Source organism: Nasonia vitripennis, chromosome 3, assembly GCF_009193385.2.
Source record: "Nasonia vitripennis strain AsymCx chromosome 3, Nvit_psr_1.1, whole genome shotgun sequence".
Classification (NCBI taxonomy): domain Eukaryota; kingdom Metazoa; phylum Arthropoda; class Insecta; order Hymenoptera; family Pteromalidae; genus Nasonia; species Nasonia vitripennis.
This window is the reverse complement of record NC_045759.1, coordinates 8,320,259-8,344,817: the sequence shown is the minus strand read 5'-3', so window position 1 is coordinate 8,344,817 and position 24,559 is coordinate 8,320,259. Positions and strand designations below refer to the sequence as shown.

The window sequence follows — 24,559 nt, the reverse complement described above, 5'->3', positions numbered from 1 at the left end:
TAGGTATAATTACCGTGGTAACGTCGTCAGATAGTACATATGTGTACGTATAGATCGCTCGCGCGCGGCTGATGTTTGCTCTGCCCGTATCGCGCCTATATATTTCCTTTTTCCTGTTTTGGAACTAACTGCGCTTTATTGCGAGTCGATGGCGTGTCGGGCTTCGGTATCGAACCGGACACGATCTTTGCGAATTTCGCGTACGTTGACCCGTTTCGAACTTTTAAAAATTCGTCTAATCTTCCTCCTTATCACCCCATCGCTCAATTAATAATTCTTACGTAAATCACGCGCTCACTACTCATCCCGGCACTAATTTCAAGCTAAACGGACATAACACATATATATATATAACTCTAAACTCGAGGGAGGTCGCATCCGATAAGCCGTACTATATTATACGAGAGAGCGAGATCTTCGATGAATGAACAGAAAGAGCTCGCCGTATATATACAGATATAGATAAGCCGTTTGATCGCCGACAGCTGTATCGCCTGGTTTACGGCTCTTTATTATACGCTCTCGGCGCGTGCGCGCTTCCTTTGCCGCGGCTCTCTCTCTCTCTCTCTCTCTCTCTCTCTCTCTCTCTCTCTCTCTCTCTCTCTCTCTCGGCGCTGCTGAATGGACGAATTGTCGAAAAAGTGCCCCTCTATATCGCTGATACCGATATATATATATACCGACCGACCCCCTTATGTGTGTACTTCCGAACAGATCGAAATCGCTTTGTATATAGGATAAAGGTATAATGTGTACTCAATGTATAACCGACGACATTTCCGATAATTTCTCGTCGTTACAAAATCATTTTAAGTCCAAAATTAGACCGGCCCGATTCCCAGCGCGGCAAAAACATCCGAGTTCGTTAGCGATCTCCAGCACGTGTGTATACCTATATTAGCGTGGAAAAAAAGAAAAAAACGTACACGGGGCGAGAGCTGAGGAGAAAAAAAGAGGAGCAAACAGCGCAGCGTCGCGAGTATTAGTCTGTCACTTCCTGTGCGCGCGCGCGCGAGAGAGAGAGAGAGAGAGAGAGAGAGAGAGAGAGAGAGAGAGAGAGAGAGAGCAAAGGGGTTAATCTCGAGAGTAGGCATTAGAGCGACATTCCCACGCGGGTTTTTGATAAGCGCGCGGTGTATATGTACAGACTATCCTGCGGGAGAATACGTTATGAGTTTGGAACTTTATTGTGTCCCGCCATCCGCGCAAACATCGCCTTCGCGCGACTGTTGGGGGATCTCACTTCCTGCGGCGCGAAAGAGCTGCTCGTATTGACCTAGTTTATATTTAAAATGTACAAAATGAAGGAGTATAGGAGATATAATAAACAAGAGCGGAGAGTTTCAAGATTAAACTTTTTTTATTCTCTCAAATCGTTATAACATATTACCAGCATCTTTTCGCTCGTTAATTTTTCACACTTACATCGATATACAGATAGAGATGCTCTCGCGATTCAGGTATACAAATAAATATCTAAGTACAAAAGCTGCGCGCGCGCGGCGTTGCCCTTAATCTTATACTTTATATTTCTCATTTATATATAGCCATATATATATATATAACGCGACGAATTTCCTTATTTACGTATATGTGTACGTTATTACAAAAAGACGTTCAACGCAAAAAATTGGTCCCGTCTTTCTCTCCTCCGTTTACACAACGCGCAGTGGTATATAAATCGGTGCGTATGTGCGGTGTGTACAAGAGAGAGAAAATCGAACGACGCGGTTTATTTGAAAAGCGCGCCGATCGCGTCCGATCGCATAAACCTCGCCTCGACGGTTTACCCGCATACATAGACGCACCGGGGAAGTTTATATTATTAGATGGACTTCTCTCCCTCTCGCCAAGAGAGTATACACAGCAGTATATCGGTATATAGTAGTAGTAGTAGTATAGAGGTTTGTTTGGCCTGGAAATCTCCGACCGGCTGTCATGGAATGATGTCATGGAGTCTCGGTGAGCTTTTTTTTGTCTTTCGTTCTCCAGTTGGCTATGTGTATAATGTGAACGGTACACGCGCGTGTACCGACATCGAGAGATATGGATTATGTTAGATATATATATATATAGTCATAGATCGAACTTGCCGATTTTCGCGCTTACGAACTAAGTTTAGACTCTACGCTTTTACATAACATAATCGTATTTATATAATATATTGATTACACCTCTCATCAGCGGTGAATATATAGGCGCCACTGGGTGGCTGTGCTTTTTACGTATATATGCTAGGAGGATCACTGTAATTAAAGAATAATTAAAATTCGTTTAATTACCTCTGTATTTGGCTAATTCGGCGCTTCGTCTGATCACCCGCGCCCGTATGTGATAATCATAACATGGTGTGATGCGAATTTTCATACCGGACCCTCGTACGTGCGCCCAGAAGATTATGCTAGTAATTAAGCTACGACTACTTTTTCTAAAAATAATAACAATGCACACCTCGCGACTAATTATCCTTCCAAAAGACACTTACGTACCTCGCTGTCGATCCTCTTTGCCAAGCAACAATATAACGAGTGTGTATACAATAAAATAACAGCAGCGCGAATGTCGCTCACTCTCTCTCTCTCTCTCTCTCTCTCTCTCTCCCGCAAAGTGACACACGTGATAATTATTATTTACGTTATATATTTTTCGTTCGACACACACACACGCGGAGCACTTGGTTGCAGTACGCGTCAAAGGAGGCATTGTATCGAGCGAGCTGCACCTTCGAATAACGAATCCAGATTCGCTAATGTAGCGAAATAGTTGCTCGCGAACGCACTTACTCACACGCGCACAAAGGATAGTATACAGAAAACCTAGCTAAGAGGAGTAGTTTGCAGGCCACGAGTCGATGCTCGGGACGAAGTGACGGTACTGGGCGTAAGCAGCCGCCGCGGCGTGTTGATGGCCGAGTTGAGGGTGATGATGGTGGTGATGCTGGGATATGTACTGGACCGGAGGGAGAGCCGACAGGGGTTGCAGCTCGTGGAACCTCGTCATGTCCTCGCGACTGCGTTGCTGTTGCTGCTGCTGCTGCTGCTGCTGCTGGCTCTGGAGGTCGTCCCAGCCGTTCGAGTCACCGGCGACTGGAGCTTGCTGCTGCTGGGCTTGGGTCTGCTCGAGGGAGTAGTGGCGTTTGCCCAGTCGCTCGACGCAGTCGTCGTCGTACCTGTGCGACAGAGTTCGTGGGTTTCCGCTCAGTTTTATTAAAATTCATTTTTCGTCGAACAGAACGAGAGATTGGAGAGGAAAATTACCTGTTGGAGAGCCACGGGCTGTTGATAGCCTGCCCGCCGTACTGGTGGAGCGCTGGGAGGCTCTGCTGCTGCGGCAGATACTGTTCGAGCTCACACTCCTGAAGATTGAGCGGAATACCGAGGTTGATCGTGCCCAAGTTGCTCAGCTGCTCGTCCTCCAACGTCGGTACGTTATCCGGCAGCTCCAGGTAATTCGGCAGTTCGACGCCCGAGTGCTGGTGCTCGGGCTGCTGGTGCTGGACCATCTCCGGCGAGGCCTGCATGTGGTTCGGACCCAGGTCCAGCTGCTGGTACACCGAGCCGTGGTGCTGCTGCGTTTCGCGGATTTTTGTAAAAACAGCCCGGTACACAGAACCCAACGCAAAAATCATCTCAATGCACGAACCTGGTGCACGTAGTGCTGTCCCCGCGGCGTAGTCGGCGGCGTGGGCGGCGAGAGTCCCTGGGAAGGCGTCGTGGGTGGCGAGGAAGAGCCGACGGAGCCGCTGGTGGTCTGCGGCGAGCCGAGCATCGCGTCGCCGCAGACGCTCATGTCCTCCTGCTTGAGCGAGCCGACCTGGCTGCAACCGGCTCGAGACTGTACGCTGAAGGTGACGTTGTTGCTCTGCTGGGACGAGTTGCGGACTTCTCGCGTCGAAGATGAGGACGATGACGAGGAGGAGGCCGAGCTGCCCGACTGCTTCTTGCGACGGGGCTGGTACTTGTAGTCCGGGTGGGTGCGCTTGTGGATGACCCGCAGGCGGTCGGCTTCCTCGATGAAGGGCTTCTTGTCGCTCTCCGAGAGCTGTCTGAAAGCGCGAAGGTGTCTCGGTTAATTTTTGAGAAATCTCGCGACGAGTGCGCGTAAGACCGAGAGGAAGCGACGGCTGAGACTCGCGTATAACCGAACGAAAGTCAAAAGCGCGCGTTGACCGTGGCGAAGAGGCGCTAATTGAGCCGGCTTCTCTTTCGGGAGGTGCTAAGCCTCGCGACGATCTTTTATTGGGCTTGCATCATTTTACAGGTTCGGAATTTCATCGAAAACCCACATTTTTCAAGCCTCCGCTCTCCTCGTAACCATTGAGAAGTCCTCGAACGCGCAGATATTTAAAAAAACTGCGCGCATATCTCTAATCGCTTTCAAGAAGCAATACACGAACGTAATCGGCCACCGCTTCTCCATAACCCATAAACTTTAATATCCGTGAAATTTCCCTCGAATCGCCCGCGCGTATCAATATTTTATCTCTTTTTATTACGAAGCATCAAGCACGCAAACATGCGCATATCGCTCGCGTTGACTTTCCGGTTCTCACAATTATATATACCGAGAAGCCGTTACGCATTTTCCCGTGAGAGATGCTCTCGATCTCGTATGGCACCCCCGCCGCGCGAATCGGACGTTTACGAGAGTCACAGAGACGCGGACGTTTGTTTAGCGTCGACCTACTATCTCCGGTATTTTCGGGCCACGCGTCGGAACGACTATATACGACGCGCCGACAAAGCGAGAACCGAGAGTCGATATTATTATGTGCGCGCGCTGCTGCAGTCGGACGATGATTCGTATACGAGTATCATCGTCGATTTCTCTCTCTCCCTCTCTCTCTCTCTCTCTGGGTATGTAGACCGAGGGCCGCTGCTTCGTAATCTCTTTTAGGAGAGCGTAATTAATTGACCGATCGATTATCAATTTTACGGCTGAGAGATGTAATACAGATCAGTTAGGGGATTTAATAGCTTCGGATACGTGTGCTTTTCCTCGAAGAAAACACTCGACGATCTCGAAAAAAATCCCATCAAGCTTCCGTCCTCCCAGCCGCAATCCCTATACGAGCATATTACGTAAAGCCCCTCTCCGTACACACATAAGCGACATAAAAAAGCACGAGTATAGGCTCAAGGTGACTAAACGAGAGCGACTGGCTGCTTTTTTCTCGCGGAGAGAGATTTTTCGTCGCCGGCATATTATCCCCACTGTGAGAACCGACGCGAGCACCGCGTTATATGTACACGATGAAGAAATCTCGAATCGGCTGACCCTCGCGAAGACGAGATGAGTAATGAAACGCAGAACGCAAGCGCGTAAGTCGTCGTCGTCTCGGTGCATCTGTTGCCGGCAAAAAGCTATATGTGCGTTATGTTTTATCGAGACACGAGGAGAGAGAGAGAGAGAGAGAGAGAGAGAGAGCGAGTGATGGATATTGTGCGAGATAGAGCGAGTCCGTTGACCAGTCGAGCTTTTCTCTACTCTAGATTGCAAGTTCACGCGTTCATTCATCGACGCGCTTTGTTTACGCTTGCTGAGGAACGATTAAAAAATTGAATAAGCTTCCCACTGCGAAGGGCTTTTTCGGCGCTCGAGGATAAATTATATTCATGGGAACGCAAACATCGGCGCGCACCTACGGAAGCGTGCGCTTGTGCAGCGAGATGCCCTCAAGACTCTCTGGAACACTAACCAGACCCGAGAGACCTTCTGATATCGCATCCTCGCCGCGGATCTCTCTCTCGAAAGAGAGAGAGAGAGAGAGAGAGAGAGAGAATATGAGATCGAGAGGGGGATTAAGCTCGAGCGTAAGTAAGTGACTGCGAGCGTATATGAGAAGCACATGTGTGCCCCTCCTCTGATTTTTCGAGAAAAAATAAGCCGAAGCGTGTGATTTCGCTCGCGAGTGCGATTTTTCGAAAATCCCTCCGTACACGATTAAGTATATCGTCGCCGGAAGTAAGTTTGCAAAAAGCTCGCTCGTTCCATTACGCGCATCCGAGATTACCGGTCATCGATAAGCCTCCGCCAAATCGGCAGAGACGAGCTGCGGCTGTCGACAAAAACCGAGCCCCTGCGAGAAGGAAAAAAGACTTGGTTCGCGGGAGATGCATCGCTCGATTCCCACTAAACCGAGCGCACGTGTCTTCAATCACCGGATTCCACTCGTGTATTTATACGACGTGCCCCGCTCGATCTGATAACGCTCGCGAATACGCTCGAAATCGTCGTGAACCAGTATGTTTTTAAAGCTCTGAAAAATATGTAATCTCGAGTGTATTTTACAACGAGCGCAGCTGCGATCGTTTCCCCAAAAAATCATATCTCGACGCTTATATATAGTATTCGCGCGTTTGCGTTGTGTTGAGAAACGCACGCCGAAGAAAATTCACCTGACGCCGGCCGCGGGTACAAGGCAGGTATTGTGATTTCCGAAAAACCGGCGCTTTTATCATACCCCTCGGTGTGTCTACCTTCTCGAAACAGCAGCTGTTCGGTTCGGCTCGCACGCGCCAAGGATACGTGGACGCGCATCGGTATCTCTCTCTCTCTCTCTCTCTCTCTCTCTCTCTCTTCCTCTCTTTTCTTTCGTTTTCTCTCCTCCTCCTTTTTCTGACTTAGGATAAGAGCTGCGAGCGCGCACAAAAAAGAGCCGATACGGACTCGCCAGCGCACCTGGAAAGTCCCCCTTATCTCGCGCGAGCTTTCGCGAAAGAGTCACGCGCTGTGTTTGCTTTCTCGCGTATAGAGGAGAGAGATTTTGTCGTATAGTACTACAGGGGGCCCGAATTTCACGAAAAAACGAGGCCTTTCTCGAGTTACGGAGAGAGAGAGAGAGAGAGAGAGAGAGAGAAAGCAGTAAAAATTTTCGAATATTTCAAACGCGTCGCTCGGGACTCTATAAACAAAGCCATTACGGCCACACCGATTGTCTATGATTTACGAGCGCACTGCCTCCTTTTTTTCAGTCACCCTTCGGGAACGCGACGCCACGTGTTCGGAGACTTTCGAGACAATGGCCAGCGCGATATACCCTACGGTGTGTATTAGAAGTGGCCCCGCGACACGCCTCCTTCGAGTGTCGTTCTTTATTTTCACTATTCGAGCGCGCGTGAACTCTTACGCTCGATTTTCTCGAGCTCGGGTTGCGCTTTTCAATTTCTCAAGGTATAAAAAAATAATCACGGAGTATATAGAGCCAACGCAGAAGTGTACGAGTAGAAGCCAGTTGTACGTATAGTGGTACACGTGTATAGAGGAATGTCACTTTCTCACGGTTCGCCACCTTTGTGCGAATTGCGCGCTCGAGCGAGTCGCGTATTTAACTTGGACTCGCGAATCGGCTGCGTGGACAGCAGGCTTTTAAATGCATTTAGCTGCGCGCGAGCCGTCTCTACGCCTCTTTTTTCACTCCTCCGTGACTCCGCGTTTGCGGAGATTCTAACGCGCCTGTGTGTACTTTTGTCCCGAACGTCTATGGTAATATGGTGGGAAGCATGTACGCTACTGTGCGCAGTGTTTCTTATAAAATAATTACGCGAATAATACTCACCTCCACAGGCTGCCGAGTGTCTTGGACAGCTCGGCGTTGTGCAGCTGGGGATACTGATCGGCGAGTCGTTTCCTGGCCGCCTGCGCCCACACCATGAACGCGTTCATCGGCCTCTTGACGTGCGCCACTCTTTTGTCGTTCGATCCCCTGCGAATAGCGAGAAATTATCTTCATTGGCGACGATACTTTGGCTTTTATCGCCGCGGCATCTTATATTTTTTTATCCGCTCTTTGTCACGCTCGCTATTGCGATATAAAAAGAGTTTGCGTTTTATAGCCCTTTTTTCCGCGGCAGGCCAGCGCGATAAATCTATATTAAAAACACGCTCTCGAGCTGCTGTAACACATTATGCAAACGGAGGCCGTATAAAGCGAAGCATATAAAAGAAGAGAGAGAGAGAGAGAGAGAGAGAGAGAGAGAGAGAGAGCAACAGGTAGCGATCGTCGAAGCGGGTGGCAAAAGGGTAGGATGACTGGCCGTATACGTGACGCGGTAGAATCCGAGGAAAGTATCGGATTTTCGAGAGGGGCCAGCGAGAGAAAGAGAGAGAGAGAGAGAGAGAGAGAGAAGGCGCGGGCTTAAAATAACACGCGCGCGCCCGTAGATGACTTCATGAAACTTTTCCCCCAGAGCGAGAGAGTGAGCCCATGCTACGCACTGACTGACACGTGAGTCTGGAGTGGATCGCGCGCCGCGTCTGGTTTTATGTGCGAGAGCTTAATTTTTTTCCCTCTCGTCGCGGTCTCGCTGTTTTTCTGGCGAGTGCTTCTTTTTTTCCTAGGAATCATAATGGCCACGAGGAAAGCTCTCTCGCTCTGCTTGATTCCAAAGAGCGTCGTCGGTTCGTTTTTCAAATTTAAAATCGACTCATCGGGTCTGAATGAAATCTCGAGAACTTTGTTACATCACCGCGCGACTAGCGTAATTGAACGATCCCCCGTTTACAATCAATCAGTCGGGCCGCTGCGCCGATAAAACACAGCCATTGCGAGCGTATACACACAAAGGAAATCCGTGTATAGACAATTTATCGCTCCGCGCGTATTATATCGTTTGTTTGACGTCGCGTCGATTCTCAGCTCCGCTGCACTGCAACTACATGCGATGTGCAAGGGAATGTACTGTACGAGAGGGTGGACGATAAGGGCGATTATTCGTGTGATTTTTACGCAGCCCCGATTCCCAGTCCGTGTACAGGGGAATTTCGAGGTGCGACGGAATTCGACTGAGCGATAACGTCGCTGATTGGTTGAAAAATTGCGACGAAACCGCGCGTTTTCCCGTACGAAGTCAATGTATAATATAATATCTTACGTAGGCGTATAAGCGAGCAGCGAAGACAATCTCGACGACAGCTGCAGAAGGTAAGGGTAAGGTAAGCGTATCGCGCATTAATTAGCTAATTAGCGTTAACCGACGTCGGAGGACAGAAGCGGCGCAGTTTTCCCGCAGTTTTTCCCAGCCGGCCGCGGGGAATCGAGCGCGTCATAATTGAGTTAGCACGTGCGGCTTAGTCTCCGGCGCGAGAAAGAGAGACGGAGAGAGAAAAATAAAGGACTGCCATAAGAGTATAGATGTATGCAGGGAGGAGACACAGGTGCACACGTGTGTAGGTGAATATTTACTCGGTTTTTCAATCGGCGTTCTATGCGAGGCAAGATTGCGCAAACGCGTCGCTTGGGAAAATCCAAGAGCGATTGAAATTTACTCAGTTTCAGAGAAACGCAAAACTTACTTGCTAGCGACGGGCACGAGGGTCCAGTCGTATCCCTGCAGCACTTTGGCGACGGCCGCGCTGATGCCCTCGCCGCCGTTGTTGTTGTTCCCGGCGGCATTACCACTGTTGTTCTTGTTGAGCTTGCTGCTGTTGTTGTTGTTAACGACGACGAGCCCGTTGAGTCCGGCGGCAGCAGTAGCCAACGCGATGCTCTTGGTCGACTCGCCGGTGCCGTCCATCTTCCTTATCAGCTTCTTACGCGAGAGCTTTGTTCGTCGATCTCGGAGAGAGCTTTTTTACGCACTTGTCTGTGATATCGCTTCTTCGCTCAAGAGAATCTTCTTCTGATCGACATTTCCGACGCACAAGAGATCGAGTGGCGAGTTTGCAGTATAGACGCGTGTGTGTGCGGGTGTACAGGTTCGATTAGTAAAAAAAAAGAACTCCACTGACGAGGACGATAATATGCGCGCGCGTGTAAGGTCGGAGCACGAGTGAGAGCGGCGCGAGGTGGTTGTCGCCCCGGGGCTACAGTCGAGAGTTGTACGAGGGCGGGGCGAACGCAACAAGTGTGTGCGCGAGCGCGAGTGAGAGAGAGAGAGAGAGGCTGTTGCTTTCGATTAGCTCGCTCCACTTCGGAGCGTTTTTGTGTGGGAGTTGTGCGAGGGAGAGAGAGAGATGGGACTGCGTTGGTTGATGAGCTTTGTTGTGTGTTGGGTATAGGAGTGGAGGGTTGATGAGATTGGAGGTGAGCTTGCAAGCTGCGAGTGCGGGAATAGGAGATTTTTATTTTGTTAGCAACGGATATTTCGATTAAGATACACTCGTTAAAAATGGATGCTTCTTACAAAATTCTAATAAATCGATTAATTCATTTCAAATTCAAGCTCTCTTTAAAAAAATAATGAAAACCAATTCTTCATCTAAAATGTCAAAGTCGCTTACAAAGCAAAGCTCCAAGCTTGGAAAAAGCCCTCTCAACAATCTCACCTCTCCCACACTACCGATTCTCGCGAAAAAAAGCTCTCGAGTATCGCGCGGACCTAAAAAGAAAAAAGCTCTCGCGCAAGTGCAGCAGAGCCGACGCACATCAATCTAAACGAGACGCTGAATCTCTCTCTCTCTCTCTCTCGCGTTTATTTTCGAGCTTCGCTCGTGGGTTTCCATGGATACACGTACAGCGAGCGCACTTAACGTATATACGTGTGCGGCCGCAGAGGGGGAGGGAAGATTCGCCGTCGCTCCACCCACCAACAGGTCGGACCTCTCACTCGCTCTCACGAGGACGAGCCGCTCCTACGCGGTGGATTGGTCATCGGTGAGGTGAACCTCGGGACGCCCATTGGCCGATGCGCTCTTGGGAGAGAAAGAGAGAGAGAGATATATATACTGCTGTACGATGTGTGTTGCGGGTCCGCATACCTATAGAGGTGTGTAGGAGTCAGATTTGGCTGATCTAGAAATTCTTCATTGTTATTCAATTAATTTTGATGTCACAGAAATAGTCAGCAGAGAAAATCCCAACTCGAGTCGTAAAATTTTCCATAGCTACAGCAACCAAACAGAAGCCGACTAAAGGCAAAAAAAAAATTCGCGTGCCACTCGACCCTTTCATTCCAGCCGACCTCTCGTATACCTTCCCTGTAAACACACACAAACACGAGTCACCCACGCAGACGTCTCTCGCCTTTTTTCGGGCCTTTACGGCCTCTTTGATTTACAATCCCTCTCTTTCTCTCGGCGCTCTTGGGGAAATCTCGCCGCTTCCGCAATAAAAATCGGCCGCAGTGGGGAGATATCGAGTGTACGCGGGGCCTAACTAGATCCACGTGCTGACGGCCTTTTCACGCGGTGTTCAGGAGAGGTTTTCTCAGGGCTGAGAGATTTTCGGAGGATCGGCGCCTTTTTATGGGGATTCCGGAAAGGTGTAAGTTTCGTATCGACGTCGGGGGACTCTGTGATGGATTTTTGAGAAAGGTCTTTGTGTGCAGGGTGTTTTGATTTTCATGTGCTGTGAGATCGAGCCACATCAAGTAGCTGGACGTAATATATTTATAACATCAATCACAACATTGTACCTTCAAAAAAAAAAAAAAAAAAAAAAAACTAATATAGTAGTAGGCATACAAGATATCACACGCGATGAGCAAGCATATATCTTAACCAGCAAAAAAGGTCCCGATCCGGCGGTCAAGTCCGTCAAAACGACAATTCGTCGATCGGCGCTGCGGCGCATCGAATACTACAAATTCTCTTGCGTCATCCTCCGCTAAGTACACACCAAGTATTACTTATACCTATACCCTTAAAAAAGCGTTCGCTCGTTTATAAGCCGCATACACCAAAAAAATCCGCGCCACGCGATGTTCGCCGGATTTTTTCAGATTTTCAAGATACACGCACCAGCCAGTGTGTACGGGATGACTCTCACTTGTGTATACACTAATATAGAAGGCGCGTGGAATGTATTACAAGCTTGAAGTCACATATATTATTATATAGCTATGGATTACACACCGAGTGGCTTCACCTGCGCGGCCCATTTTTTTTCCTCGTAACTCTCTCGCCTATAACGTGCTCCCTTTTGTTGGCTATACACATACACTTGTGGTTGTCATCGAGTCGATATGATGGGAAAGAAGGCCTGTCGCGTGATATAATGGGACTACTCGCGCGCGCGCGCGTCTGATGGAATAAAAATATTTAGAGGAGCCCGCGAGGATCGACTGTGATATATCTTGGTGGATGACGGTAAAGAGAGTCGATGGAGGAGCGACGAAGAGTTTTCGTGCGACGATGGGCGGTGCGGACGTTTGATCTTTTTTCCGGGATCATGCTCGTATCAGCAGTTCACGGGTTCATTAATTACTCGATCGACGTTGTGTGGGGGAGATCGCTGGGTTATCTAGTGTCGTATAAATTGTATGTTTTGTAAATAATGCAAAATTAAACATTAACAATATACTACTTATAATCACCTGCAGGCATTGGCAGCTGCGCCACACTTAAAAAAAAAATCCTAGCTAAACCCAACATTCAATCCGTCGCGCATCGAGCAAACCGAAGCATCCAAACCCGACAGGTCTCACATACACACAATCAATCAGCCCAAAGCCCACACTCAAGCTCTCCCTCTCTCTCTCTCTCTCTCGAGGTGAACGTCCATCCAACAGTATATTCCCCACACACACACACACCAACGCAGAGAGCCAAGAGGTCAGCATCGCGTCTCTAATGAGTCCGTTAATGCGCGAGCGCCGCGTATCGCACGCGCGAGAGCACCATAGGGATGACTCGGCAGAATAGCTCCAGGACTGCCGCGGGGGGTCCTATATACACCACCCGGGGAGGAGTTGGACATGTGTTGTCGGGTGCATGCTCGCGTCTTTCAAGTATCGCCGCGCGGCTCTGTCCGTCCGCGCTCGCGCGCGTGTGTACGTATATAGGTAAGAATTTTGAAAAAGCTTTCTCCTACACAGTCGTGCGAGCAGTCGAGGTTCCCAGAGCTCGAGATCGACTTTCTATCATACGTACAGCTAATTATAATGTTTCTCGATCCGATAAGGTATACACCGCGCTACGTATTCGAGCTTTCAGGCATCGCATGCGGCGAGCACATGTGCGCGAAAGCTCGATTTCGCCTGGAAATCAATATTATTCTTCGCAAGGCTAATTCTGAACAATGCGATTCGCGCACAGTGTTTAACCCAAGCATCGGCTAATGCAAGCCGCGACGCCGGCTGAGCTTCAGCCTTCGGCGAATGTAAATAGAGGGTCGCGAGCTTCTCCTCGATTTTGAGTAAGCGCGAGCGACTGGCGTGAATTTTTAAAGCTTTACCCGCATGTAACCGAAGATAACGTTAAATTTCCCCTCGGAAATAAATCCCCGCACAGAGCACTTGTAACGTACTCTCCGGCGCTAAAAACGAGTGCATCGGGCAGAGCGGGCGCAAAAACGCGTATCCCGCGCGCTAGAGAGAGTGCTTTGATCTCCGGCACAAAAGCCGGCTGCAGTCAGCTCTTGCCCCGGCATTGACCGTGGTTTATATCCGCCCATGTATGCGCCACTGTCTCTGCTAGTTCGCTCATTCATTCATTGAAATTTCGCCGCGTATAATTAGCCCGCGCTCGACTCTCAACGCGTAGGTACACGTCTCTCATATTAGGTACATGTACGTATTCGAATATAACGCGGAGCTTTAGAGCACAAAGCTTCGACTCTGAGATGCCAGTTGTCGGGGGAATTGAGACGCGTGTCACGAGTCGAGGAGATTTTCCAATGCGAGTTGTGCGCGCTAAAGAGGTGAGAAGCTCGCGCGCGAGATAGGAGCTTTGTTCCGAGGTGTGAGTAGGGCCATTCACGCGGTTAATTTCGTGTTTGCGCGTGATCTTTCGGCTGATTAATGAGATTGGCGCTGGTCGCTCGCGGGATGTTCGATTGAAATGTTGCTACGAGTTAATTGTGGCTATAAATCATACAGCTTTATAGAAAAACGGCGGGAAATTCAAATCGCGGGCAAAAAAAGAGCGTAAAAACGACGGCACGCGAGGACGGATATTCAGCATCGTTCGGCGCGTGCTCCCATACCTCTATATCCTACAATGAGGCCCAGTGTGTAATGCGCTCGTGCGCTCGCGCTCCGCGTGTTTGACTTGAATTAACACCCGGTAGCGCCTATACAGCGCGGGTATCGCGCGTCTCCATTATCATGCATATTATACGGCCTTTTAGAGCTGTCCGCGAGCTTTTTTATCCCATACACTTTCTTCGTCCTACACTCGCGGCTAGAAGGTGGAATCGTAATTTTGATTTATTTTTTTTTTCTTTTTAATTTCACAACAGTCCAAAAATATCCGACGAGCTGCCCAAATCTCTCAACCTCCGCGAGTCTAATAGCCATACCTCTAGCCGCGAACGGTACACCTCTTTCGACTCGTCTGCCCCCACCTCGCGACGGCATCAGCTATCCCAGATACACTGTACGCATATAACAGAAGAAGAAGAGGTGGTCCATCGGCGCGCCGCCTTTCTCTCTCTCTCTCTCCCTCTTCGGTTCGAACGCAGCAGCACGTGCCGTCGTCGTATATATAATTTCATCTCTCTCTCTCTCTCTCTCGCGTCTATCTATCCTTTCCCCCCGAGAGTGTGTTGCTGCACCCGCAGTCGACGCCTCGAGCTTCTACCTCGCGAACGTGTTCTTCTCTCCTCGTATGTACAATATAACGAGTCGTCTCTGGCTCTCGAGAGCTTTTGTGAAGGATTTCCTAATACGCGAGCCGCGCCAAGTGGTGTACACACTTCACCTCATCCTCGCGCGTATATATATATATCTAGGACGAGGAGGAGATCGTGCCGCGGTAACTCAGTGGCGATGATAGTGTAACGACGGGGCTCTCGTGTGCCGAGATAAGGAGTAAAATCGTCATCTCTGTCTCTTGGGCTCGTAATTTATATAAAAGAGAATATCTCATCGCTCGTGACGCGATTAGCCGGAAAAAGAGAGAGACAGAGAGCGCACAATGGACCTCTCAGATGTTGATGTGCAGAGCGACTTCCGTCGTCGTCGACCCTGACTATAGATAATATAATATCGACGATTACCGTTATGCCTTATGTTTAATTGCGTTACGGAGGATTTTTGAAAAGCGCGCGCTTTGTTCGCTGATAGGAAGGATGGAGACGAACGCGAGCAGTTGCAATAATAATAACAACAACAACAACAACAACAACAACAACAATAATAATAACGGTGGAGGACAGAAGGCGAAGGCTGCGACGGTGAGGGAGCCGAGCTCCTTGGACGACGCCGTTGGGAAACTGCTGCAGGGTGAGAGATTTTGTTGCGATGTTCGATTGGATTTGAAAAATTCACCAAAAATAAGCGTTTTTTCCCGTTTATTAAATTGCGTTTTACATTAAGAATAAACGAAAAGATCCACAATCGCGATATTTAATTGCTCGCACACACATATCCAAATCGATGATCAAGCCGATCAAATATAATAACGGTTAATTAAAGCATCGATATGGTAGTCGAGCCGAGCGACAGAACACAATGCGCGCAGCGAAATCCCGACGAGTCACGTTTCAACACTCCTATCTCACCGCCGAAATCTCTCGAGAGCCTCGCGAAATTTAGCTACACCGTACGTCATTCCCGCGACTCATTCTTCTTTCTCGGCGCATCTATAGACTTACCGAAATATGCCCCAAGCCAAAAGTCCCACATCTCTACACACACACACACACACACACACGCACACACACCGCTATATCGTATTATTATTAAACAATATCCACGCGGGAGCAACAAAGTCGGCGATGTAAATCAGAAATCTATATATAATACACGCGTGTACATACGTGTGCAAATAAGAATGGCTATATAGAGAGAGAGAGAGAGAGAAAGGAGTGAGAGGAGTATAGAGGCAGGCCGGCTGCACGACGATGCATCTGAAAGTCGATTCGGCGTGTCGGGGGGCGACTTTTGCGCGCTCGTTTAGCGAGGACATTTTAATTGGCGCTGAAAGCTCTCGTCGCTCTGACGGCCATCGCTCGGATTTACCCGGGCGATAGAGCGCTGCTGCTGTGTGTGTGCGTGTGCAATGTGCATGTGTACTGCATGGGCCGCGCGACGTTTTCCTTTATTTCGCGACTCGAGTTGGACGATATATGAAGAACTATAGAAATTATTTAATTAAACACAAAAGCTCAAACGTTTATACGCTAATTAACGGCCGACACACGTACGGCAGAAGCCAGTAATCTCCGATATTATATCCGCAGCACGTTCCTCGTACTTGTAACTGCTACTCAAAAGTAAGAAAATAGACGAGTCGCGAGTTGGCATCGAGCGGCGCATCTCTGCCCGCATCGGTGAGAACGCTCTTAAGCTTTGTTCAGATTCCGAACACCGGGCTACTGAGTTCGGCTAACAATGTGCTGAAAAATTGAATCGAATGATAGATAGTACCGCCAGCTCACGGCTCGGCAATCCGATCTCTCTGTTCCTCGCGCTCACGCCTATATGGGAAATTAATAATTTCGAGGCACAAGTGCGCGCTTTGTCAATTGGCACATCGCGTTATTGCAACTTTTTCAGATTATTCATACACGAACAGCAACATCTTGATTAACTCACATAGCGCCAATCCATCAAGCCTAGCTCGCGACTAACGGCACCACATCTCGCAAATCATTACAAACGTTCGCACCGCTTATATAGATCAGAGCAGTAAAGGTATATAGCTATATACATAAGCGAGGGTGTATTTATCCGCGCGTTAATTATACGCTATAACCTGCATAGGATATTTCGCTGGCGATGCGCTGCATACACACGTAACAAACTGCTATCAACTCGCTCGTCCGATGGACCAGCAGGTGCTGCGAGCGGAGCGCGACGGGAACCGGCCACTAATTACCGCGACTACCCGAATTAAATCCGACACGTCGCGCGATATTTATTGCACGTCTCTCTTTCTCTCTCGGCCCCGAAGCTGCTACTGCCGCTGCTGATGTTCTGTATAGCTATACACCCGCGCTGATATATAGAGTCGAATGGCGAGCTGTGCTATAGCCCTGCAACGCGTAGTACACAAGCCGAAATAGCGAGGCGAGTTATATTTTATTGCTGCGCCAGTCGAAAAGAGGATAGAGAGATGAGGCCAGTTCTGGGGATCGTTCTCGTTTTTTATTTCGCATAATATTTATGCGTTATTGTAGCGCAGAGCTAATTTGAGAAAATGTTTTTATTTCCCGAAATGCCGATCAGCTCGCGAACGACGAAAATCGGTTCCTCCCATAAAAGTATATAACACCCGGAAGAACCCCAGGCACCTGCTCCAGAATTATTTTCCCTTCGCAGCAATAAAAATCGATTAATTCATCCCCAAATGAACGGAATTATAAAGCTCGCGTCACATATAGGTATACACGTTGTATAGAGGACTTGCGGCACGCGACAGGTCGTCTGTGCTATCGACGAACCTCTTGCACGTCCAAATACAAAAGCTGCACAAGCAACTCCTTGTGTTTGTGCAGTGCGTATGTGTGTGTAGGTAAATGTACGAGCCGTGAGTGCGCTTGAGACGCTGCTACAAGACGTTAGTCGTGTAGTCGATATGCTTTCGGCCGACGGTCCGAGAGCGCTGCACCTGTGTATTGGGTGTATATACGTAATCGGCCGGCAAACATTGCCAGTCAAGTTTTTCATATCTTTTGATAAAACGAAAAACTTATTTCAAAAATAGTTGAAAATATCCATCATCCAATTCTCAACCCTATACACACGCAGCTGCAGAGGCGATAACTCATCGGCATAACTCATTAGCCCGTCTTCCGCGTAAAGGATCCTCCGAAAATGAAGCAACAAAAATATCGATAATACACGTGCGATACGAAGAAAGGATCTAGCGACGACAACGCGTCCTTCCCTTTCACGGTAAAGTTATTCCTGTGCCAGTACACGTTTCCGTGTATAGCGCGGTCTACGACTAAGTAGACGGGATGAAAAGGGACCGCCTCGCTGGACCGTAAACGCGGAGGCAATTAGGAGCTGTGCGACACTTATACGCGTAGTTTCTTTCCGACTGTCTATCGGCACATTTGTCGCGCCAGGAGCTGATTCTTGGATTCTCGCGTTATAACGTTATATATATATACTGCACGGCGGGTGACACTTGGCGGCGTGTGTTTTATTTGTTTTATTTTGAATATTTCCTTGAAAGCTTCATTCCTTCGACAAAGTTTCAATGCGAGGCATACACTCTAATGTGCGCGCGACGATCGTAAAACGCTATCACACCGGCTTTTACCTTACGGTTATAAGAGATACGAAGTCCGCGTCTCGGGCCGAGCCTAACGGAAGGACGGAGAGAGATAAAACAATCGGTAAATATTCGCCGGGGGAGTGTGTACGAAGAGGAAATGCGCAGGTGCAAGCTCGCTAAGTAAATTTCGTGATTTTTTATTTCGAGACTCGATGCGCTGCTGGCTTTTACTTCCGTTTTTCCTTATGGTATAGCATTATACGACGATGCGTCAGGTGCGGAGAGCAAAGAGAGGAAACAGCTGCGGGAAGATCGAGTAATTTTTAACCGATCTTGACTATAAATAACTTGCATTGTAAAACGTTGCAGGCTACGACTGGACGCTGCTACCGGTGACATCCCGAGCCGGCGGACGACGAAGCGCACATGTCAAGCGGCCCATGAACGCCTTCATGGTTTGGGCTCAGGCGGCGAGGAGACGACTCGCCGATCAGTATCCCCAGCTGCACAACGCCGAACTCTCCAAGACACTCGGGAAGCTGTGGAGGTAATTTTTGTTTATAACATATAACTCATACCTAAGATTTATTTAAAAATGCTCACATCGCTCGTCTTAAGAATCTTCAAGAGTTTTAAGCACAAAACAACGCCAACACGCGATTAATTCAATAATACGCTTCTTCCAGGATTCTGAGCGACGGAGAGAAGCAGCCGTTCATAGAAGAAGCCGAAAGACTGAGAAGCGCGCACAAAAAGCAGCATCCCCATTACAAAGTAAATATAGACGCGTTTCTCGCGTCGCACCATACTCCTGTGGTAAAAAAATTAAAAACTTGAAATCTCTCGTCTCGATAGTATCAGCCGCGGCGAAGGAAAGCAAAGTCCGACGAGCAGACCTCGACGACGTCCTCCTCCTCGTCTCATCGAAGCAACGGCAGTAGCGCTAGTCTGGGCAACCAGGACATCGTGAACCCCAGCTCCGACTGTGCCTACACCAGGCTCTATCCCGAGAGTCCCGTGAACAAGCCCATGCCTGTCAATACTTACGGCGCTGAACTGGCCCCTCGAGTGCCTTACGAGATGGCCAAGTACACGATCGACCAACACGGGCTGACTCACGGTGCGATTCGTTCTTTGTTTAGATATTTAATTTTTTTTTTTTTTCAAAATACACCACGATTACCACGTCTCTTCCAGGAAAATGTCTGGAGGCCACCCCGCGCTACGCAGACGCCACAGCCCACCACCATCACCACCACCACCACCACAGCCTGAAGTACCCGGAGCTCCAGTCCAAGAGCTACGACAGCCCCATCCCCGGCACTGGCACCCGTTACGAGCCACAGAAATACCCCGACCCCAAGGGTTACCCCGACTACACGGCCGCGGCGACGAGCGGCATCGGCAAAGCCGCTTATCACGGCTGTGGACATCATCCCGGCTCGGCGCAGTACTACGCCGAGGGCTATCCCACTGTTAACGCGACTCACGAGGAGATCGACGGATACGGACAGGCTCAACCTGCCGCGACCTTTTATCCCTACATATCGTCCATGACGCAGACGCCTTATTACGTAGCGCCGCGATGAATTGCATTATGTCGAAGGCATTAGACGTCGAGACAATGGATAGGAGATATCGATCGAAAGAACGTATATAGTATAGTCAGTGATTGAAAGTACGGAGTACAAATTATCGTGATTTTTCTACGATGGCGGAGAATGAGTAATTTTTTGGAAAATTCATTGTGCATCGAATGTTCCTGTTACGTAATGTTCTAGGTGCACGCAAGAAGGAGTAATCGTGTTACGTATTTATACTGTGGTGAATTTGTCTTATGCTATATATTATTTTCGTAGACTTGTACTTGTCGCTAGTGAACGTTGAGTCGATTTAACTTATATAATAATATTACTTTAGATGCATATTCTTGACAAGAATTTCTCACTGTGTGATTGTATACTCTACGTTATCTTTGCGTACTTAAATAACTATTTAATAATACCCGTAATGTACTTATAGGATTTGAAAATTCAAATTTTTATTAACCCACGTCTGTTATCTATCTATGTATGTGATTTACAATTAGTATAATAATACTCTAGAATCAAAACTGGTGTACGTTGTACATACTTTCACAAAAGTTGAGACTCGATTTTTTGTGATCGTCAGATCAACTATGAGCCTTTTACTTAATATATTAATAGGAATATGCCATATATGTCTAGTTGATAAATTATCGATGCCCTTCATCATTTGTGTGCTATAAATTCAACCGGCCTACATAACAGTAATGCATAAAATTATCAAAATCTCAACAATTAAATCGCAGATATGTTTAACAAGAACAGTTCTCAATTTGAAAATTGCTCTACAGTAAATAATATTGTGTATCATTTCTAGGAGTTGTCACTAATATCTCATTATTAAAATCTAATTAAAACAAAAACAAAAATATCACAAAATCTCCTATATCTCATTTCTCTTCATTATAGTTTTGTAAATAAATAGTACCCTAACGCAATCACTTTTCGCTGCAGAATATTACTCAATTGCATCAAATCCAGCGCACCTGGAATAAATCTCAAAGTAACTATTGCTACACGCACTTGGTTCATCTGCCATTTGATCCCTTCGATAACTTGCTTACTATACTCAATCATTCTATGAATCAACTAATCATCGGAAACGGAGTCAAGGACAGCCGCAAGCTCCTTCATCTGATCCTTGTTGGCATACATAAACGCTTTGGCAGTCCACATCATCTCAGCGAGAACAGCGTCACTCTTCTCGTCCAGCTCCACCTCCGCAGATAGCTGCGGATTAAATCTATAGAATGGCACGCCGATCATCGAGCACCAGGTGCGCGCACGGTCCACCACGCGGCCGTCAGTCGATGTCGCCTGATCCACCAACAACGTCGCCAGCACCGAGAGACCCATAGCTATAGAATGACATTTTATTTTCTAAATCAAAAACATCAATATAATGCAGAAAAATAAAATTAAAAGAAAATCATACCTAATTTGGCAGTTTCAAAAATACCCTCAGGTCGATACACATCAACATTTTGCAGCTGCGACATCGGTATTAGTCCGGTACCCAACGAAACGACCAGCGACAGAGGAGCAACCTCATCGGAGCGATCGACGGCTTTCAGGGCAATATTGTACTCGTGTATCTCGGTCATGGCATCGAGAGTGGGGTTGTTTGCAATAAGGCCTCCATCGAGAAATCGCCCGAAAGCTCGGAAGTAGGAAGGCGCAGCTCCAGACGCTCTTGCTGCTTTCCACAGCAACTGCTCCTCCGGTTCGAGAGTTGCCTTAAATTTATCGTCGCTGACTGAAATATTCAAGATCTTGCTCGGAGAGTCGTAATTGCGGAACAAATGCAGATCCACGGGCTTTCGATCAGCTAGAACACCCGTGATCATCAGTTTGGGGTTTCGAATGTCCGCCATCACCGTCTCCTCTCCTACAATTATTATTATGAAAATTATTAGTTAAACAAAGATGTTAGTCAATTTCGGCTTGACTTCTATTTTGCTCTACTCTCACCTAAAGCTTCTTTCAATGCATTTTCCAGAGGCTCGCCGTCGTACGGACGCTTTCCCACGAATGCATTATCCTTTATACGGAAGTAAAGAGCTTGACACTCCTTTAAACTCTTTCCTGCGGCTATGCTAAGTGCCAAAATTCCTCCTAACGAAGCAACGAGTAAATAATAAACGTATTGTAAAGACGCAAATACACTCTTACAATAATAAAAAAAAAATTTACACACCAGTGGAAGTACCAGCGATCCAATCGAAGCAACGCGATATAGGCTTCTGCAGCACGCTTTCGACCTCCAGAAGAGTTTGCACGAGAACTAATCCTCTGATGCCGCCTCCGTCCAGACACAGCAACCTTCCACCTTTCGTACGCTTGCTCTCCATCGATGCCATCTTTTCCATACTCGATACGTAGAGTATCCGATCGAGGACGGTCCGGGGCACAGCTGTAGGCGGTTCAGGCGGTGCAACGCCGTCAAAATTCTCGTTGTGCTTGCAGCCAATACTGCAACCCTTCATGTCGGGCGAACAACGCTCGGCACCGACTGCGTGCAAGATGTACAGTATCTTCTGACCGTCGTTGGTGTCTTTGTTGACGAGATGACGGGGACTCTGGGACTTCCCGTTTTTCGCGTTGATATCTGCGCCAAAGGCTATCAGCAGCTGCACTATCGTAGGCGTTGACCGAGTTACTGCCAAGTGTAGTGCAGAGTTTCCATCTTTGTCGACTATGTTGATGTTGGCCATGTGGCTCAGGACAGCTGCCACACAATCGAGCCGTTTCTTCATGACCATGATGTGAAGAGCCGTTCTACCTTCAAAATTCAGAGCGTCAATCTCGCAATTTTTGTCTATCAGCGCATTTATGACTTCCCGGCTGCAAGACCAGTGCAGGGGCCTTCCACCTGCAACATTTATTTTATGATCAGTTTAGTGTCAATGGTAGAGGGAAATTAAAAATAAATTACCTTGCGACGCAGGAATATTGACATCTGCTCCAATAAGAAAAAGTGCCGTTACACATTCAGGTTTATTGTTGAGACAAGCGATATGCATAGGGGCGTAACCATCGGCGTTTAAACTGTTTACCGTATTCGCAAGATCAGAACCTAAGGCTAAAATGATGTCTTTTGTTGAATTGGCTGCATAATGGTAAACTGTATTAGCTTTGAAATCTAAATGCTCTAATAAGCTCTTATTGGCTGACATTAACATTTGTACTATTCGTAAATTGTTGGTTTGTATAGCAACTTGAAGTGGAGACGCTCCAGTTTCTTCGTCGCTACTGTTCAATAAACTACTCACAACATCGTGGTTGAAAGCATCGTAGAACAATAGATAAGCTGAAATATGAGCCAAATTCCATGTTGGATGCTCTACTAATGTATCGCATAGCTTCTGTATTACAGTAGCGTTTACTATCTACAAAAATACAAATAATATAAGATATACAACTCATTACTTATGTATCGCATATTAATATTAATAAAATATTAATATACCTCACGACATATTTCCATGAGAAGTGGAACCTTGTCTTTGTAAATGGTGAATCGAGATTCCGCTTCTTCGAGATTATCAGATCGAAACAGACTGAAAATAATTTACTTGTTAATCAGCATAATGATTAACGTAAAAAGGTTATTTCTATAAATAAAAAGATCTATAATTGATCTGTAAACGTTACTTTAGTCAACGATACAGTATAAAATAATAAAAATTGCAATTCTATCTTACGTTAAACGAATACTTGACATCGCGGTACTACTGCGCCCCTTGAATTCTCATAAAGTTTCCTTATGAATAAGGATAGCTACAATCGACGGTAAATGATAATTAACGGTACAGAAATACGAATAAAACAAATTCACTGTGCACTAATATAAACTAGTCATTAAAATTTTAACGCCACCGCTTTCAAGTTAAAAAACGTACGCAAGCGACTTTTGTAGCATACCTGTAGCCTTGATACAAGGTTGCAGTGCATGGTCTCTGCAAGACAATATCATACTTCTGTTTTTCCGACTTTCCAGGAGCGTACAATATAATTCCGTCCGCTCGACCGTGAATGTGTCTTTTGTCATAATCGGTCGTCTTCACCTCTTGTACATGAGTTCCAGGTACATCGGCAAAATAGTTCCGAACACTGGAAGCGATATTTTCAAGCCACGCCATTTTCAATGTAATTAATCGAAGAAGTTTTTACAGATTCAGAATGGTGTAGGTATGCTGAATAATCTACAACAATCGAGGCATTCGTGTTTATGCATAAAATCAGCAGAGAAGTAGTATAATTATATGCTTAAGAATATACTCGAGATAATCATAGAAATAGTTTTGTTAACGGAACATTTTGATCATTATAATATTATGATTTAGCTATAATAAAATTATCAAAATAGTTCTATGAATAAGCCCTTATTAAAAAAAAGGATCTAGACGGATTAATTCTTAAAACGTTTGTATCGAATTCGAACGTTTTGTTGCTTATGACCCAATCCTCTTCGAATCGTTACAGTAAATTAAAATTTAAAATTAAATAAAATTGGTTTATTTTTCGAGTATCAATCCATTCTAGGATGTTTTTTAACGCGAGAAATATATTAATGATGATTATCTGATCATATAATTTTTAACACTAAATCGTCCGAATCGTAAAAGTAAATGACACAAACTCTCCTCTAACTTTCTTCAACACAACATCGAAAAACTCGTCAAAAATAAGCAAAAACTTACGATTGTTGCGAGGTTATAATGGCTCACTTCGTGGAATATATCATTAGAGACACATTATCAGTGATAGCGAAGGTTGCGGTCTATTAAAAAATTCTCTTCTCACATTAATACACGTTTTTCCACAAAATAAAACTGTGCGTTATTAACGTTCCCACGTATACGCTAGTAAACACGCGAACGTTAGTAATACGTTTGAACGAGCCGAGTTTCACCAGCGAGGGT

General features: G+C 46.9%; 3 protein-coding genes across 7 annotated transcripts in view; 1 reads left to right on the top strand and 2 right to left on the bottom strand.

Annotated features, from left to right (window-relative positions):
* LOC100121326 (transcription factor SOX-9-like) overlaps window positions 1-20,269 on the top strand; it is a 20,845-nt gene extending 576 nt beyond the window's left edge. The window contains exons 1-5 of one of the 2 annotated variants that reach the window (XM_016984051.3): window positions 14,439-15,104; window positions 18,418-18,595; window positions 18,735-18,822; window positions 18,904-19,168; window positions 19,246-20,264. In XM_016984051.3, the coding sequence (XP_016839540.1) occupies window positions 14,951-15,104; window positions 18,418-18,595; window positions 18,735-18,822; window positions 18,904-19,168; window positions 19,246-19,637 (1,077 nt within the window). In that variant the 5' untranslated portion in view covers window positions 14,439-14,950 and the 3' untranslated portion in view covers window positions 19,638-20,264. Of the gene's footprint in view, window positions 1-14,438; window positions 15,105-18,417; window positions 18,596-18,734; window positions 18,823-18,903; window positions 19,169-19,245 lie in introns of those variants that run through there. The other variant, XM_031926507.2, reaches the window with a different exon arrangement.
* Window positions 1,342-10,547, bottom strand: LOC100121308 (transcription factor Sox-9-B). Of its 4 annotated transcripts, none has more exons than XM_032598652.1 (5): window positions 9,295-10,547; window positions 7,559-7,687; window positions 3,643-4,045; window positions 3,258-3,565; window positions 1,342-3,169 (listed from the first exon to the last, which is right to left on the bottom strand). In XM_032598652.1, the coding sequence occupies exons 1-5, from the start codon at window positions 9,513-9,515 to the stop codon at window positions 2,821-2,823; spliced, it is 1,410 nt and encodes a 469-aa protein (XP_032454543.1). In that variant the 5' UTR covers window positions 9,516-10,547; the 3' UTR covers window positions 1,342-2,820. The 4 variants fall into 4 exon arrangements, with proteins under 4 accessions (XP_032454543.1, XP_008213433.1, XP_016839539.1 ...); XM_008215211.4 differs by having other exon boundaries at window positions 7,559-7,705; window positions 9,295-10,546; XM_016984050.3 differs by having other exon boundaries at window positions 3,258-3,568; window positions 9,295-10,546.
* On the bottom strand, window positions 20,062-24,559 carry LOC116415683 (85/88 kDa calcium-independent phospholipase A2). Its single transcript, XM_031926504.2, has 8 exons — window positions 24,338-24,559; window positions 23,559-23,839; window positions 23,104-23,194; window positions 22,570-23,023; window positions 21,832-22,506; window positions 21,606-21,749; window positions 21,070-21,522; window positions 20,062-20,992 (listed from the first exon to the last, which is right to left on the bottom strand). Exons 2-8 carry the CDS (start codon window positions 23,774-23,776, stop codon window positions 20,724-20,726), a joined length of 2,304 nt encoding a protein of 767 aa, XP_031782364.1. The 5' UTR covers window positions 23,777-23,839; window positions 24,338-24,559; the 3' UTR covers window positions 20,062-20,723.

Bases quoted from the DNA above. Each gene is read 5' to 3' on its own strand.
- LOC100121308 (XM_001604863.6), bottom strand. From the start codon at position 9,515: ATGGACGGCACCGGCGAGTCGACCAAGAGCATCGCGTTGGCTACTGCT. The intron at 7,706-9,294 runs GTAAGTTTTGCG...CGCTATTCGCAG, and splicing joins CTCGTGCCCGTCGCTAGCAA to GGGATCGAACGACAAAAGAG. The intron at 3,569-3,642 runs GTTCGTGCATTG...CGCGAAACGCAG, and splicing joins GACAGCACTACGTGCACCAG to CAGCACCACGGCTCGGTGTA.
- LOC116415683 (XM_031926504.2), bottom strand. From the start codon at position 23,776: ATGGCGTGGCTTGAAAATATCGCTTCCAGTGTTCGGAACTATTTTGCC. The intron at 23,195-23,558 runs GTATGCTACAAA...AATTATTTTCAG, and splicing joins ACCTTGTATCAAGGCTACAG to TCTGTTTCGATCTGATAATC. The intron at 20,993-21,069 runs GTATGATTTTCT...GTCATTCTATAG, and splicing joins TTTTGAAACTGCCAAATTAG to CTATGGGTCTCTCGGTGCTG.